Source organism: Strigops habroptila, chromosome 15 (assembly GCF_004027225.2).
Source record: "Strigops habroptila isolate Jane chromosome 15, bStrHab1.2.pri, whole genome shotgun sequence".
In the NCBI taxonomy this organism is placed as follows: domain Eukaryota; kingdom Metazoa; phylum Chordata; class Aves; order Psittaciformes; family Psittacidae; genus Strigops; species Strigops habroptila.
The window spans coordinates 8,279,631-8,296,717 of NC_044291.2; the positions used below are offsets into that span (position 1 = coordinate 8,279,631).

At 52.1% G+C, this 17,087-nt stretch overlaps 1 protein-coding gene across 3 annotated transcripts in view; it reads left to right on the forward strand.

Moving 5' to 3' along the window:
• ASTN2 (astrotactin 2) overlaps nucleotides 1-17,087 on the forward strand; it is a 351,114-nt gene that overhangs the window by 252,127 nt on the left and 81,900 nt on the right. For all 3 annotated transcript variants that reach the window (XM_030507189.1, XM_030507188.1, XM_030507190.1), the window contains 3 exons: nucleotides 938-1,203; nucleotides 13,293-13,426; nucleotides 14,601-14,749. In XM_030507189.1, the coding sequence (XP_030363049.1) occupies nucleotides 938-1,203; nucleotides 13,293-13,426; nucleotides 14,601-14,749 (549 nt within the window). The remainder of the gene's footprint in view (nucleotides 1-937; nucleotides 1,204-13,292; nucleotides 13,427-14,600; nucleotides 14,750-17,087) is intronic.

Below are 17,087 nucleotides of genomic sequence, written 5' to 3' on the forward strand. Positions count from 1 at the left end.
AGCCATCCAGCTCATGGTGTTGGGAGCCTCATCCAGCTCATGCTGTTGGGAGCCTCGTTTGAGCACAAGGATGGAGAAAGGCTTTTCTTCTCCAAGTCTATCACCGGGTTATGAAAGTTGGGCTCTCCTTGGATCAACCCGAGAGGAGCGTCTACAGATGAAGAGTTTCAATAGAGGTGCACAGGATGGAGATGGGAGTCCTGTCCCCTGTGCTCAGGGTAGCACCAGCTCCTTAGCGAGTGTTTGGGCCAAGGCAGAACAAAGTAAAGCTCTCTTGGGTTCATTGCCTTGTGGTTGAGACCACCAGGAAGTTTCACAATGGGTTTCAAAGGGCTGAATAGTTCCTGAAAACAGTGTGTTGACAGTTTGGGTTTGGTAATGCCTCTGTCTGTTCCCGTGTGGTGAGTTTGTTCTCATACCCATCATACCCACTGCCCAGGGGCTTCATCCCTCAGTGCAGTCTCTTTGCATCCTCCTTAGGGTCCATCTCAGTGTCCTGGATAATGTGTTACCCAAAAGAGAGAGCTAAAGACCACAGGGACTAGAGAGGGCTGGGCTTGAGATGATGCTGAGGGCACTCAGCTCGTTGCCCTGGTCCCTTTGGAGAGGTTTCTCTTTGGTAGGTAGGATATACTTGGGTGGTTTTGTTTCATTTTGAAGTGCAGAAGGTGCATAAGCAACTTACAAAGAAGGCGGAGAACATGATCAGTCTGTCACTCTAGAAGCGCTTGTCTGTGCTCACACTTCCTACCCACTCCCAAACAGTGACCTGCAGGTCCTGTTTTTCTCTCCTTGACCTTACTGGTTTCCTGCTCCCACCTGGCCTACACCTCCAGCAGCTGCATTTATCCTGGCTGCAGCAGAGTTTGGCTTTGGGAATACGACTGTGCTGAGCTTTATTTAATGTTGTTTGGTTTCTTCCCTTTCCCTAAACCAGAAACAACTGAGCTTGGGAACAAGAAGGAGTTGAAATCCATGCCCTTCATCACCTATCTCTCAGGCCTGCTGACAGCGCAGATGCTGTCTGATGACCACCTCATCTCAGGCGTGGAGATTCACTGCGAGGAGAAAGGGCGCTGCCCATCCACTTGCCACTTGTGCCGGCGCCCCGGGAAGGAGCAGCTCAGCCCCACACCGGTTCTGCTGGAGATCAACCGCGTGGTGCCTCTGTACGCTCTGATCCAGGACAACGATACCAGGGAGGTGAGTGACGGACCAGCTCCACCACTGTGATCCTGCTTTAGTCACCCCTTGGTCTGCCTTCCTCAGTCTCTGCATAGATTTAGACATTAGGAAGAAGGTCTTTATTATGAGGGTGCTGAGGCGCTGGCACAGGGTGCCCAGAGAAGCTGTGGCTGCCCCACCCCTGGCAGTGTTCAAGGCCAGGTTGGACACAGGGGCTTGGAGCAACCTGCTCTAGTGGAAGGTGTCCCTGCTCGTGGCAGGGGGTTGGAGCTGGAGGAGCTTTAAGGTCCTTTCCAACACAAACCCTGTTCCCTGGAATGGGGCATTGTTTCTGTGTGTGTGTTTGGTGGGGAAAGCTTCAGGATGGTGTCAGTGATGGAGGCAGGAAATTCTGCTGCCCACGACCTACACAGCCCTTGTAGACCTGTCTCTCTCTGCCTTCTTCATGCCTTCGGTATGGTGAAGGCAATGCTTTAAGCAGCTGGGGCCACTGTCATTCCTGGTGTCCACCCACAGCAGACACCGGTGTGCTGGATGCATCCTGGGGAGGGATCTAAGGAGCCAGGCATTGCATAAGGCTTTCACTGCTGGCTCTGAGGTCTCGGCTGTAGCTTTGCAAAGCCCTGCTGCAGCCCCTCGGGACAGTCCCGCAGCCACAGGAGGTCACTGTTACTCCAGGAGGGACCATCCCACTCTTCCCTGGGGCCGGGCTCCTCTGCCTCCCGCAGGAACCTCGGTGTTAAGCCTACAGAGATTGATTTCCCACTTTCTCAGTTCGCTGCCACCCCCCTCCACAGCCCTTTAACCCCAAACTCAGGTCCAAAGACTAAAGTCACTTATTAGCACTGAGCCTGCGCTTGATTGAGAGGCCTGGAGTGCACAGTGCACAGGAGCTGAGGGTGGGATGCAGAGGGCAGCACGTGGAGGTGTGACCACCAGGAATGATGCCTTATCCCCTTCCCAGATCCATGGGCAAAAGAGCTCCTGCTTCTTCTAGCAAGTCCTTTATGGGGACTGTCCCTCCTTGCCTACCTCTCGATCTTGTTCCTACTTTCCCACCTATCAACCATCCTGGCTCTTCCTGCAGTCATGCCTGACTTCCATGCCTCTGTTCCTCTCTCTTTCCAGCTCTTTTCCCTATATTCCCTTTCTCTCACTGTTTTCTCATCCTGCCTCCTCTCCTCACCTGCGCCTGCTCTCCCCACTGAGCAATTCTAGTGTAGACATTGACCTGCTGTTACCAGTGTGTCCAGGGAAGTGCTGGGATGAGGCATCACAGAGAGATCAGTAGGAAAGCTGGTTTCCTTCAGGCTGGAAAGATGCATTCCCCAGCAGCACTCTGCAAGAAGACCATTCCTTTTGGGGTACAAGAGGTAGTACTGGGATACTGGGGTAACGGTGAAAGCAAGCTTTCACTTGGCAAGATCTGAGGGATCTTGCCACCAGCTCCCCTGCACCCAGCTGGCAATGCCACCCTGCTTCTCTGCATGGTCCTTCCTCCTCCTCACCAGTGCCCAGTGCTGTCTGCCCTGCTGGGGTCACTTGGGGTGCCTCCTGGTCCTGGGGAGCTGGAGCCTGAGTTTCACCAGCAGCAGCAGCAGCAGCCTCCTTCCCTCCTTCCCCTGGCTCATATGGAGGATTGGCCCCATCAGCTGCAGCTGGAGGACAGCCTGCACTGTGCTTTCTCCTCAGGCAAACACACACAACCCCAATGAAACAACCAAATAAGAGAAGCCCCAGCCAGGGCTGCATTCGATGCGTCCCTCCTCATCCTCCCTGCTCACCCCTGGGGTGCAAGGAAAGGTGCTGTGTGTGAGTCTGCTCCCCCTTCACCCCAGGGTGCTCTCGACCACCAGTGCTGGGGTTAGAGGTGGCAGGGTGAGGGTTTGGGTGGCTGCAGGACAGAGGATGCTGCTTGTGCAGGTGCTGAGGGGACAACAGGAGCAGCACATGCCAGGTCACCTTGTGCCATCCACAGCAGAAGGTCCCTGGGTGAGCAGGTCAGTGCACACTGTCCTCTCTGACATCCCCCGGCTGGACTGGGTCTCATTTTGGCTGTAGGTGTCTCTTGAAGGCAGACCCTCTCATCTCCCCCCATCCCACCAGCCCATCCAGGGCCATCCCCATCCTTGCCACAGTAGGACACAGGGAGTGCTTTTTGCCTTCCATGTCCCTCCTTCTCTTTTCTAGCCATTCCCATTCCCTCAGCGTGAATCCCTTGTTTCACATCAGCTCCAGCACGTTCCCTTCCCCTTCTCACTCACTTCTTAAACCTTCATCTGATCCACTGTCCTGCTCCCTCCATCCCTTCCTTTCCAGCTTGCTTCTCACCCTTCTCTCCATCAGCGTCTCTCCTGCATGATGTTTATTCCTCTCCCTGTCCTCACCCTGCCACCCTTCAGCCCTGCGGGCAGGGATGAATCCTGGTTCCTGGGGCTGTAATCCATCACTGCCACCATGGCACAAACCTCTGCTCTTGGGCTGGAGGTTTTTATCTCTGGAGGAGATGGAGGTGACTGTAGCCATGCCCGTGCCCTGTAGAAAAGGCATTTAGGGGTGGTGTGAAGCTGCCACCACCACAGGGGCATCACCGATAGGCATCTCCTATCACCGAAACCCAGTGCTGTGCCCTGGTCCTCTGCAAATGTGCTGCAAAGCTGCTGGCTTAAACCACTGCCTCCCTCTGTGCAAAGGGATGGGCTCCCAAAGGGTGGGTGCTGTCAAGAGCATCTCATGTACAATCTGGATGATGAATGTCCTTTCTCAGCATTAAGTAGGAGGCCTGGGGGTGGTCCCAGGCACTCAAAGTGGCATTTGCCTGTGGCATAAACAAGACTTGCGGATGCCTGGGCTGAGCAGCCAAGTCCTGCATCTTGGAGCACAGCATCACAGCTGAGCGCTCCGCTGCTTTGCTTTTCCCTTTTCACATGGATTATACTCAATCCATACAACAAATGCTGATCTTATGGGAGCTGCAAGCACATCCCAATTCCCCCACAGTATTAAAAAATAATAGTGGTAAACAGTGAAGTTCGTTCTCTTTGCATATATGTCTGTGTAGACAAGTACATACATGTACAGAGAGAAAGCGAGGTCATTAATAAGGTGGATATGAACATCTATAACTTCTGCTGAAAGTTTTCCTGTATAATATGTATACATTTCTTGTATTTCCGTCCAGCCGAGATGAGGCAAGACACAGGTAAAGACGTTTTGCCCGCTTCAGTTTGTGTAGGTTTGTCTTGTCATCTGCCTCAATGCAGTGAGTTACACACCTTTTAAAGCTTACAGCTACCACTGGTACAAGGCTGTGCTCTTTGGTTTTTGCTGAGCTTGCCAGGCTCTAAAGTGCTGGGGTTTCAGTTTCCATGCTGGGTGTCTGCCTCGGGCTGATTTGTGATCTTTCTGTGTGCGCATGTTTGATTTCAGCTAAAACTGACCATTTCCAAGAGGGAGATCAGGTGAAAATCTATTGCTTTGCCCACGTGAATTGCATTGGAAAACCCATTATTTCCATGTCATTGGGAACTGCTGTTTTCTTCTTGCTTTGAAGCAAGGGCTTGAAATTTAGAAGGGCTCCAGGAGTCAGGTTTTGCCTTTTGCTGCCCAGGGAGCATTTATCCAGAGGCATTTGTGCTGTGAGCTTAAGGAAATCCTCAGCTGTGTGTGACGAGCAGGGGTTTGTTCTGTCTCCCCAGTGCTGCTCAAGCATCGCCCCAGCAACGGGGAGGAGCAGTGGATCAGGGCACTGCCAGTCATTGGTGGCAATACTCCCTCTTTTCCTTCATTCACACAATGAAAACTACAGACTGAGCCTTGCTAGGAGGTGTTTCTGTCTCTCCTGTGGTTTAACAGCATTGGTCAGAGAACTTGCACAGTCACTGATAGCTGTATCGTGGCTGGGGACTTTGGCAGTGCTGGGCAAGGAACTCCCCAGGGTCAAGGTCCCCAGGGTCAAGGAAATGTGTTTGAAAGTCCGAGCACCTTTTGAGGGGCTTTGTTGAATGGCTTTTTCATAGCTGACATGGCTGGTGTGGCTGTGGGTGGAAGGTTTCACAGAGGAAGGACTGCTTTTTTGCAGCAGAGGCAATGCTGAAGTCCTCTCTCCACTGCTCCTGGTGGGATTAAACTAGCCCAGGTAGGTTTATAGCACCATTGCTGTTAGAGCTCCACTGCTCTTCAGTCTAAATGCTCACAACATGAGTTCAGAAGATATAAAGAGACAGAGAAACTGTGACCTTGGCTCTGGAACCTGCATCGTGTTTTGACTGAAGCTGTCTGCCCACATCTCTCTCCTGCTTCATTTGTGCTCTGAAGCACTGCTGATAAAATGGAGCGGTCCCACCACTGCCATGTCCAGATGAAGCTGGAGGAGACTCTTCACTGAAGAAACTGGAAGAAACCTCCACCTTTGTCAGTGGAACTTCCATCCATTGTGGGGCTTTCTGCTGACAAAATGCTCCCAACACCTCAAGGACAGGACGCTGTTGAGTGCATGTGATGGGAGAGAAGAGAGATGTGGTGACCCTGGCTAGTTTCCATCTAGTGAACATCCTGGAGCCAAAGGAGAGAAGAGCCACACATCACCCCAGTGAGAGTGCCAGGTTGTGGTGGCCTTCCTCCTCCACCATCAGCATATTGCTGCCTGTCCTCACCCCATGGGACGGGCAATGTACTTCTCGCTGCCCAGCATAGCCCTGGTGTCCACCAAGAGGCATGGGCTGAGCGAGTGAGACCCCAGGTTTGCCCATTCTGCAAACCCCCATATCTCTTGGCTGGGCTGCAGGAAGGTGAATGGGCAGCTAACCCTGAGAGGCATTGGGAGGAACAGGGATGCCCAGTTCTGGGCTCCTCAGCACACGACAGACAAGGAGCTGCTGGAGATGGTCCAGTGGAGGCCACAAGGATGCTCAAGTTTGCACAAGGGGTCTGGAGCATCTCTCTTATGAGGAGAGATTGTGGGAGCTGGGCTTGGTTAGTCTGGAGAAGAGCAGCCTGAGAGAGGATCCCATCAATGCAGATCAATATCTCAAGGGCGAGTGCCAGGAGGATGGTGCCAGACTCTTTCCAGTGGTGCCCAGCAACAGGACGAGGAGCAATGGCCATAAACTAAAACACAACAAGTTTCACCTCAATATGAGCAAGAACTTCTTTCAGTTAAGGGTGGCAGAGCCCTGGAACAGGCTGCCCAGGGGATTGTGGAGTCTCCCTCTCTGGAGACATGAGACGGAGACATTGTGTGGACACTGTGTGAGCTGCTCTGGGTGGCCCTGCCCTGGCAGCGGGTTGTACCAGATGATCTCCAGAGGTCCCTTTAATCCTAATGATTCTATGAAACCCGAAACAAACACAAAGCTGCTTTAGCAGAGCAGCTTCTCCAGCTGCAGAAGTGCTTAGGGGCTGAGGGGGATGCGGGGAAGTGGGGCAGCAGAGATCAATCCCGCTCCTAGTGGGAAATAGATTCAAACCCCTGTTGTTTGTATTTAAGGAGACAAATGGACATGGAGCCTGGGTTTTAGAAGACCCCCAGGACCTTGATTTAAGTTGAGAATTGAGTAACCTCAGCATCTGCCTGCAGCCAAGGCCCCCTCGCAGTGGGGAGGCTCACTGGGTGCACATCCCCACACTGCCGGCCCCATTGGCCTTGGCAGGAGCCCGGCACATGGCTGGGACCCTGGCAGGGCTCTCAGCAAGAGTTGCTTTGCTGCCTGTGCATGGACCACAGTGTGCTTGCGCCCCATGCACTGATGATGATGGAGTCCTTCCTCCCCTGGAGCAGGCTAGCTGCTCGTACAGACCATGGCAAAGTGGTGGTTTCAGAGGGAGCTGCACAAACTGGTGTCACTTCTCCTCCTGGGTCCAGCCCATCTCTGTGTCCTTGCTGCTCACTTGCTCTGCTTTCAGCAGAGGTGAGAAGTGTAGCTGGTTTTGATGTCTTCTTTTGGTTCTTGGTCAGTTATGAGTTCTTGGGGTCAAAGTTGTCTTGCAATTGCTGTTGCAAGGCACAGTGTGACAGAGACGTGCCCTGACTGTGTACTTGGAGCCTTTCTATGCAATTATACCAACTCTGAATTGCCAGGATGGACAGTCTGAAGGGCCCACAATGGGTGAAACGTGTCCGTCATACCTCTATCACCGGCTGTCAGAGGAGCTCACCGTGTTCAGTGCAGACTGGGCTCACCGTTGTGGCTTTCCAGCCCCTGGGCAAGGAGTTGGAGTATCCAAGTGTATTCTGGTGCTGCTACCCCTCACTTTGGTGTTGACATTGTCCTCAAGAGCACAGCAGGTGGAAAAGAGCACACCTAGGAAATCCAGGATCCTGGTTCTGGCACCCCAAGACCCTGTACAGCAGCACTTTACCTTTGCTGCTGGCCTTGAAATGACAACTGTGCCTGGCAGAGGAGCCCTTGACTCCACTGGGTGACCATTGTCCATGCAGCCATCCTGGTTCAGCCCATAGGGAAGCAAACCTCCATAAGGGGAGACCAGAGACATGCCTGGAGATCAGTCCTAGGCTTAAGCAGCACTAGGACAAACGTGAGCCTGAAGAGGAGGGACACAGGAACTGAGGCAGAGGCTGCAGAAGTCAAACTGGGTCTTATTTCTTAGGGAAGAGTTTGGTTGCACTGTTGAATCCCATTCAGAAGAGTGGGTATCTGGGCTCTTCCCATTGCCCTGTATCTCAAGGTTGGTTCTCCTGATTCCTTTGCCCATCAGGGTCTGGTAGAAAGGGGGTGAGGGAGAGGTGGGGACAGGGTGGAAGGTGTCCCCAAGACCATGGGCTCAGTTTGGCCCCTATACAGCACCCAGTGGCAGAGCCACTGGAGGCCAGCAATCCTCCCTGGACACACACAGCTTCCCCAAAGCAGCCCCTGAAGCCATGGAGAGCCGGTGCCAGGGATTTCTTTTTCCACCCCCAAAGCTGAAAGGGAGCCAGGGCGAATGGGGACAGCATTTGTATTGTGGAGGTGAGTGTTTTGGTCTGGGGCGTGTGTGTGTGTGGGGTGTGTTATTTGGTTTTGCTTTGTTTTAATATCTGCTAATTGGCCCTTGTCCTCCTTGCACTCGAGCATCCTGCTGCCGCTCCAGCCCACATCCGACTCGCGTTTCCAGGGGAAGAATAGCAGCATTGTAACCGCCCGGGCGCCGCTAGAATGAGGAGCTTTGTAGCCGAGGTGTGAAAGTGGAGCTGGCTCCGCAGCACGGGGCTTTGCTTTCCCCTGCTGCCAGGTTTTACAGTGTCCTCTGCTGCTCCCTCAGATCCCATCAATAACAGAAAGCAGGATTCTGCCCACCCTGGGTCCCTTCCAGCACCCTGACCTTTCCGGCAAAGCGCTGATGTGCCTTCCCAGGATGAAGTGCTGGTGATGCTGCTCCCCGGGGACAGGCAGCCGGAGGCAGGCAGGGTGTGAGCAGCACAAGATGAGATCACCTGCCAACAGCAGTAGGGAAACTTCATCCTCCTTCGCTGTGACCCTGGAGCAGACTTTCAGACGCGAACTGCATGATCCTGGAAAGAGTCTCTGGCCTGGGAAATCCTTAGTTTTCCTCCTCCTTCTTCTCCGCCCCTGACATGTCTAGACTAAGGGGCAGCGTTTATCTCCTGTGACCAGCACTGAGCTTTACTGTAAGGGCATGGAAAGCTTTTCCTCCAGCCAGCCTATCATCATGGTAGCATCCCGTTAGGGCTGTGAAATCCCAGCTTGAGCCTACGCCCCGTGTTCTTTCCCTTGATGAACAGTGTTGCTGATGCTATCTACAGACTGCCTGGAGCACAGCAGTATCTGGCAGCTTGGGACAGTGGTCCTGTTGTGCCAGGCTCCAAATGGGGTACCATTACTGGGTGACTGTCCCTGCACATGGGCCTGAGCCTGTTTGCTGGCACGACCCAGCCTCATTCCACTCTTCTTCCTTTCCTTCTGCGTGGAGAAAAAGAACAAACAAGCAAACAAAGACCATGGAAAACAGTGCAAACCCCACAATGTACCACATTTCCAGCTGCTGGATCATCCCCACTATCTCCAGCACATCCCTGTCCAGCCTGCGTGCTCATTTGTGGTGGTTTTAATCTCCCTCTATTTCCTGTCTAGTTCTCCCAGAAGCTGAGGTGTGCACACCTACCACAAAGAAACCTAGACCCAAAGAAACAGTGGAGCCAGGTTTTCATATCCCTGTCAGCCATGGAGAAGACCAGATATTGACCGATAAGCACCCAGCACATGCCATTTCCAGTATCCCATCTAGAAACAGCAGCCCCTGTGGTGTTGCTGAGTCCTGCAAATGCTGATCTGAAAGCTTCCTTCATGTCCTGCAATTTATCTCTCTGGGGATGTCAAAAGAAACCCCACAGTATGAAATAACTTAATGCTTCTCCCTCCATCAGCCAGGTCTAACAGAGGACAAAGGGAATGTTCTTCTATATTCTGTTGCAGAGTGTCTAAGCTATAAAATGGGCCCAAATGGCTTCCTCCTGAGCACAAATAACAACAGGAGAAAGATCCATATGCAATTGAGTGTAGGATAAATGTGCTTAGCTGATCGTTCGTTTCCATAATATTTGTTTTATGAATAGGCTTAACTTATGGTAAGATGGGACTTTATGGTCCTGTAAGTCTTGCTTGTGTCAAAACAAATGAACTAGCCATCTAAGGGGGAACTATCAATCCAATATATGTGTGTGTATGGGTGTGGGGAGTCAGGCCTATTATACCTTTAAGAGCAAATTAGATGCTGTTCTTATGATTCATAATGCTATATATCTAATGGCATGACTCGTCATCTAGAAAATAAACGTTTCGAGCCAGTTTCTCATCTCATAAATTTCCCCTCTGGCACTGAAGGACATAAACTAAATGGGCTGACTCACAGGGAAACAACACAATTTGGATACTTTGAAATGAAAGATAAAGTTGCCTTTGCGCAGAGAGGGGCGTTGAGATCCCAGGGAGTGGTTGGTGAGCACATTGGGGGCCACACTGCCATCCCCAGCACACAGGGATGCTCCTGGGAAGCCCCTCATGCTGGTAGGGCCTGTTGGGGTTTCCCAGTTTGGTAGCTTGGCGTGACCACCATGGTGAGGCATGTGGTGATGGTCATGGTGGAGATGGTCTTGTTGTATGTGCTGTCTCCTGGCAAGGAGGAGGGGGTTTGCTGCATGTTTCCGAGCATAGCAGCAGGGAATGGCAGGACATATGGAGTTCCCTGCTCCAAGGCAGATGGAGAAAGGTCCTCAGCCACCACAAACCAGGGAGGTCCCTGTGCATTCCCACCTGAAGCTCTCCCAAAGGCTGCTGCTGCCCATGGGACAGGTATCAGCACCTTCACTACTTCCTTTGTCCACTGCTCTTGGTCTTCTGTGCTGTTGGGCTCCTGGTTCGGGTGGCAGCTGCCGTTCCTCTGGGTTTGTGTGATCGGTCCTGTACCTCCCAGGCTCCGTTGTCAGAAGGAGAAAGGGAAGGAGAGGTTTTCACATGGTTGCCACCTTTGGGGCTGGGCTATTGCTTTTGCAGGGGAAGGTGACTTCAACTGCTGATCTCTGCCTGAGAGCAGCCTCTGCCACTGCAGCCAGAGCCTGGAGCAGGCTGGGAAGCTGAGGGGAAGAAGGATGAGCTGTGTGTGAGCTATAGCAAACACTGTGTCTGACTTCAGTACTGGGAGGACCATAGAGTCCTCAACACTCATGGAGACCCTCCGTCTCTCCTGAAGTTTCTGAGGAGCAACTGTTCCAACAGAGCAGGCTGGTATCCACACGGAGGGTGTAGAGTGATGATGAGCATCTTTGTGCAGGGAGCTTCATCCCTTCTTTCTGCATGGTCTTACCCGTTTCCCCTCCATCAGTTCATTCTTGCCACTTCCCCACCTTTTGCCATGCACTCCCCAGCACTGATGGGAAGATCCTAGAAACTGCTGGCTTGGAATCCTGCTGGAAAGTGAGAGAAGGTGAGTCCTGGCCCTGACGTCAGCTGGATGCTGGCACCGGGGGCTGGCCGTGCTCTGAGTAATCCGGTTAGTGCACGTAGGTGCTTTAATGAGAGCAATGGAAGGATGCATCGCTGAGCTAACCTTGTTTGTGTGAAGGTTGACACAAGGCAGATGATGGCTGGGAACCTGCAGGATCTAATTGAAACGTGTGTGAGGCTGGGCAGGCAGAGCAGGGATTGCTCATCCTGCCTTGCACTTATGAGCAGAAACAAGGAAATAGAAGGAATGAATTGACTATTGGATTTGGCTAAAGGGCAAGGATGGCGTGGACGAGATTTCTTCCCTGGGTTGGGATGTGCAGGGAGAACAGTGAGGGTCGGGGATGGGGACAGGGTGACAGCACAAGGATCAACCAGTGTCTGTCTTCACCCGCAGTGCATGTCTGTGCACACATGGACTCACAATATACATATCTATCCTGCTTCCTAAGGATCTTCCCCATCCATCTACATGAACCATTTTGTGTTTCTACCCTGCACAGCCCCGCTGCTCCCTACACAATTATATCTGCACCCATTTATTCATGTATCAGATAAACTCTTTTCTGTTCTCCTTGCTCCCCTTACTTTGCAATACCCTCTCCAGCCCAGCGCTTTGGTTCCAGTCTAAAGAACGAAGTAAAATAACATCACATTTTCTCTCTTTTACATGGTTTTTCCTCCCTTTTCTTTTTTCCCCCTTTTTGGAGCAGTCTCATTTTGTAAAATGCCTGTGGAAGCAGAAACTCTTTCAGACACGGAAGCTTCGAGGCGCCTGGTTAAAGGTGCTCGAGGTGTTTGGCTTTGGACAATGGGAGCCCTGACGTCAGGCTCTATTTATATCCCTGCTTTCAGAAACCTCCCCGGATGGTGCATTTCCTAGATCTTTCTGCTCAATACCGGAGCTGCTGGAGCTGTCCCTGTCCCCCTCAAAGGGCAGGGTTTTATCTTTAAGGCGTGACCTGCAGTATCGCCAGGGCCAGGCATCCGCAGGCAGCTTTGAATGGGTGGAATAGAGCTGCTGCGAGCTGGGCTGCTGTACATGAATGAGGACCTGTGAATGATTATCAACCCCAAAAAGTGCCTTTTAAAAGGTCAAAAGAATTACAAAAAGGTTTGTTTTAGTGGTTGGAGTTTTGGTGTTACGATTATTCTAGCAGGGCGTTGCGGCTTTACAGGGTTGGAGTGAACATTCACTGTGTGTGTGTGCAGGGAGAGACCTGTCTTTTAAGCTGGGGTTTATTTAGGCACAACAGGCAAAGAGTAGCAGGAGAAACCACTGTAAATCCATGCAGTCTGAACTACAGCAGGGTATGGAGCGAGGGATGCTCCGTGCTGCAGTGTGGGGACCAACACCAAGCTGCAGGGATCGCACCTTAGGGTTAGACCTGGAGGGCTTTGGGAATTCAGTCAGTGTTTCAGCCTCAGACTCAGCAGATGAAAAGCTGTTATTCTGGGGATCCACTGGCATCATTAAGAGCATTGGGAGGGCTCCTGGTCAGGCTGGGGACAGCCTGCAGAGAGGAGACTGCCTGGCTGGACAAGCACCCTGCAAGTATTTAATGGGATTTTGTCTTTTGCTTCCGCATACTGCTATTTTGCTTGTGAGTATTCCTTACACAGTGAATAAAGCAGCAATTTGCTTGCAGGAGGGAATCTCCTATGAATAACCTATGAGAAGGATGGAAGTGGGCTGTATGGCTGGGAATGGAGAAATTACTTTAATCCTAGTGGGGACAGAAACAGCTATGGGGCGGGCACGGGGATGCATTTCATTGTGCACAGCAATAGGTACCCTACATATGATGTCTGGTGTCACAAAAGGCTTAAGTTAGTGTTTCTTCAGGCAGCTCAGTTCTCTAACATAGGGGATCCCTTCTTCAGGGTTATGCAGATGCTCTCCATCCCCACCCAGGGATGAACCAGCATCGCTCGATACTCAGGAGCTAAAGCACAGGGAGGTGAAGGGCCTTGCCCAGGGCCATGCAGAGGGTCTGTGGCAGAGCTGGGGAGGATCCACCCTGTACTTCCTGATCCCGGGGCTCTGCACACACATGTCCCTGATGCTAAGTCCTGCACAGTCGTGCTGCTGGCTGGATTTCACCGAATCTTTAGCACACGTGTTCACGCTTTTTGTTCTCACATCAGGCTTTCAAGGGAGCCCTGATGAGCTCATACTGGTGCTCGGGGAAAGGCGATGTGATTGAAGACTGGTGCAGGTGCGACCTCAACGCCTTCGATGAGAACGGACTCCCCAACTGCAGCCCTCTCCCTCCACCCGTGTACGTATCCATGTGAGCCCTTCCTGTGGGTCACAGCCCCCCAGCACCATCCCCTTCCCACAGGCTCAGCCCATGGGCACCTCCTGCCCCTCACCTGCGAGCCCCGGGGCCGCAGGCCAGCACTCCTCACTGTGGGACTGATGCCTTTAGGATATCCTGGCTCCAACTGTGGCCCTGGAAGGTTTCCTTGTAGATTTTCGTCACCTGATTAGCAAGGCTTGTAGAATGGGATTTCAAATGCTGAAAGAAATGGAATTACGGTGCAATTCATTGTGGCTTGTCAGAGCAAGAGCAAATCAGGAGCAAACTGATGGGGAATTAGCTGAGAAAGCAGGAAGACTGGCTCCAGCAAGCCACAAGGAGCAGAACACCTTCTTAGTGAGCCAAAATCCTCAGAGGGGATTCATTTCCCATCCTGAGTCCAACAAACACACTTGTATGTTTGGAGCTGGACTCTCTGTAGCCCTGTACTTCGTGTTGTCATTTACCCTGGTGCAAAGAGAGCAGATGACTTCGCACTAGCATAGCCAGGAGCACAAGCTGCTCTGCCTTGTCCCCTACCCACGTCATCCCTGGCCCGGGCAGGAGCTCCCGCACAGCTGCCCTGCTCTGGCTGATGCTCACACCCATCAGAGGTTTGCTCACTTGCAGCTGGGTAAATTCACAGCCACACCTGCCCCTTCTCTCCCTCCCTTTGCTCTGGCAATGCAGACCAGACCCTCCCCTCCTGTAGACCCAACCCTGCTGGGTTATATGAAGGTTAAGCTGGAGCCTCCCTGTCTTTTCTGCTCCTTGGTTTCCCATGGGGCTGGTGAGGTTCAGTTGACGAAGCTTCCTTTAGATGGGATTCTAATGGAAGGTGTTGGAACTAGATGAGCTTTAGGGTCCCTTCCAACGCAAACCATTCTATGGTTGTATGGATGTTTGGGTTGCATCGTTGTAATTGCATGACCTAGGCTCTCCAGGAGGAGGGGGAGGTAAGGACATACATTGCAGTAGGCTGCAACTGACCTTCAACTGGAAGTTCTTCCACACTCGCCTACCTGCTCTCCCCATGTGCACATCACTGCATATGAGTGTGAGCCCTGCCTGGGTTGTGCTGCTTGCAGAGGTGGTTTCCTCCCTAGAAAGGGAGCTGTTGCCTTACTTGGTGTCTTTCCTGTCTCCTGCCCAGCCTGCGGCTCTCCCCCAGCGTGGAGCCCTCCAGCACCGTGGTCTCTCTGGAGTGGCTGGACGTGCAGCCTGCCATCGGGGCCAAGGTGTCTGACTATGTCCTGCAGCACAAGAAGGTGGATGAGTACACGGACACAGACCTCTACACAGGTGGGTGCTGCTGCTCTCAATGCAGAGGGTTCAGGGTGGTGCATCCTGTGCCCTGCCTGCCTGGGAGCTGCTGTTTCTGTGGACAGTGGTGCATAGAGCCAAGGTGTTATTAGGGGTATTTGAGAGAAAGGGGAAATACAAAACACGGTGTGGCAGAAGGAAATGATTTTCCCTTTTGGGGTAAGAGAGCTGTGACTTGGAGCTTCTGACTGAAGTGAGTGATCACTCTGAAATGCTACAGGATGGTGGCTGTGGGAAGAGGGCAGCTCTCAACAGCTCAAGGGCTTTCCTGCTCCGTTCTAGTGAGTACAGCATTGCATGGCAGCCTTTGAAAGGACACTTCAAGTTGCCTTGCACACCTAGTAAAGTAACTCAAAACCTCTAATATTTAGGGAGATCATTTAAGCAGCACAAAACTTCTCCAGGGTAACATGAAACTTCCCTGGGTTGGAGTTTGGTTCCCGACTTAGACTGAGCGCTCTGCACCATGCAAAAGCTTTGTCAGCAATTCAAGCTATACTCCAGGAGCTGCTGGGCATGGTGATGGGGTGTGAATCATGGGGGTTGATTTGGGTGAATCAGTGATTTATTTTGGAAAACAGGATTTGAGACCTTAAGTGGTGATGCTGCCGCATGGAAAGCCAGGCAAAGCCTCCTACTGCTTTTTGCTTGAGGATTTGGGATGTACTTTGTTAAAGGTGCTCATGTGGTATGTCAAGGGCAGCCGGTGGTGCTGACCAAAGCAGAGATTTCCCTTTTTGTGAAGGCTGCTTCCCCCAGATGCCCGCAGTGCCTAATTTCAAGCTCCTCTAGGTAAGGGAACATGAAGAGGGTTTCTACCTGTCATTGGAGCTCTGCAACAGCTCCCACTCTGTGTGATTGCAAACCTTACTTGGTTTAAGGTGGAGGTTGGTCAGCTTATGTGAGGTGTATGTGTTCGGGCTGCCTTCAAGGACCAGGAACCAGCCTGGATGTGGGGACAGGGCTGGCACTGGAGATGGGGACCTTGCTGTGCTCTTGCAGGGGCTTCCTGAACATCCTGGCAAGGCATTTGTCTGTGTTTCCATGTTGGGAAGGTGATTTCAGGAAGATCATTCAAATCAAGATCAGGAGTTGTGCACAGTCAGTCCTTAGGTCTTGGTCAGAAGCTTTCTCGGCTGGTGGTTCTCACAGAAGTCTCACAGCTGCTTCTTATTCATCTCTAAGCCAAGCCCTGTGCTTTCATGCCACAAAGTGCTCCAGCTCACAGCTACAGGCAAGTCTTGACCCTCTCTGTTCATCTCAGGCCCATCTATTCTGCTTCTGCAGCCTCTCTCACACCATACTCAGAGTTTTTGTGCTACAAGAGCGGGACTTTTCCTGCTGGGAAGAGCCAGAGGCCCACATCCTGGGGGTCCCTGGCTGTTTGTGGAGACCCTTGCAAGAAGGAACCCTAGTTCCTGGCTCATACACCAGTCTTGTCCCACAGGAGCTTCCTCCCACACCTTGCCAGTATCCACTTCCAGCAGTGCCCCATACAGCCATGGCCCCCCCGGGTTATGTTTCTAGTTTCCTGGCATGGAAGAAGGCTTGTTCTTTATCTTGGAGGGGCACCCTCCAGTAACGGAGACAGAAAACAAGCCACCAAAGGAGGGGCTTTGTTTTGGATGGGGATTCCAGATTGCTCACACATCACTCAGGTGAGGCCCGGCTGGGGGAACGTGGGGTTTCTCCTTTGAAGTGGCTGGAGCTTTGCCTGGCAGCCAGAGGAGGAAATACAGATTATTATTATTATTTCCCTTTTATGACTGCCATGTGTTTGACAGGCGATTGAATTCATTGTGGGGAGCTGCCCTCTGCTCTCCTTGCTCTAGGGGACTGCCTGGGACAGAATGACCCCATTAACAATTAAGAGAAAAGCCAATCCTAAATGTCTCCCTTATTTTCCATGTTGTTTAGAACCAAACAGCATTCCTGCCTTCATTCCTTTATTACCCTACAGGCTGCTAGTGCCAGATGACTTGATTCTTGCAAATACCTTGCGTAGGTTTGCAGAGATGCTGGCTGCTACAGGCTTCACTTGGTACTGTCTTTCACCCAGCCAAAAGTCCTACTGTGGGTGTTCCCTCACCTCCATCAACTACCCATCATGTTGCACCTCATTTCCATCACATCTGAGCAGCATCACAAAACAAGTCAATCCCAGAAGGGAGAAGCTTTGGGAGAGGGATGGGGAATATGAAATGTGGATGGCTTTTGATGGATATGTGCAGATCTTCCTTCCCCATTAATCTCCTGGCAGGTAGGAGCAGGTTGCTCTGTTACTGGGAGGTGCACCATGGGTGTTTACAGAGCGTGG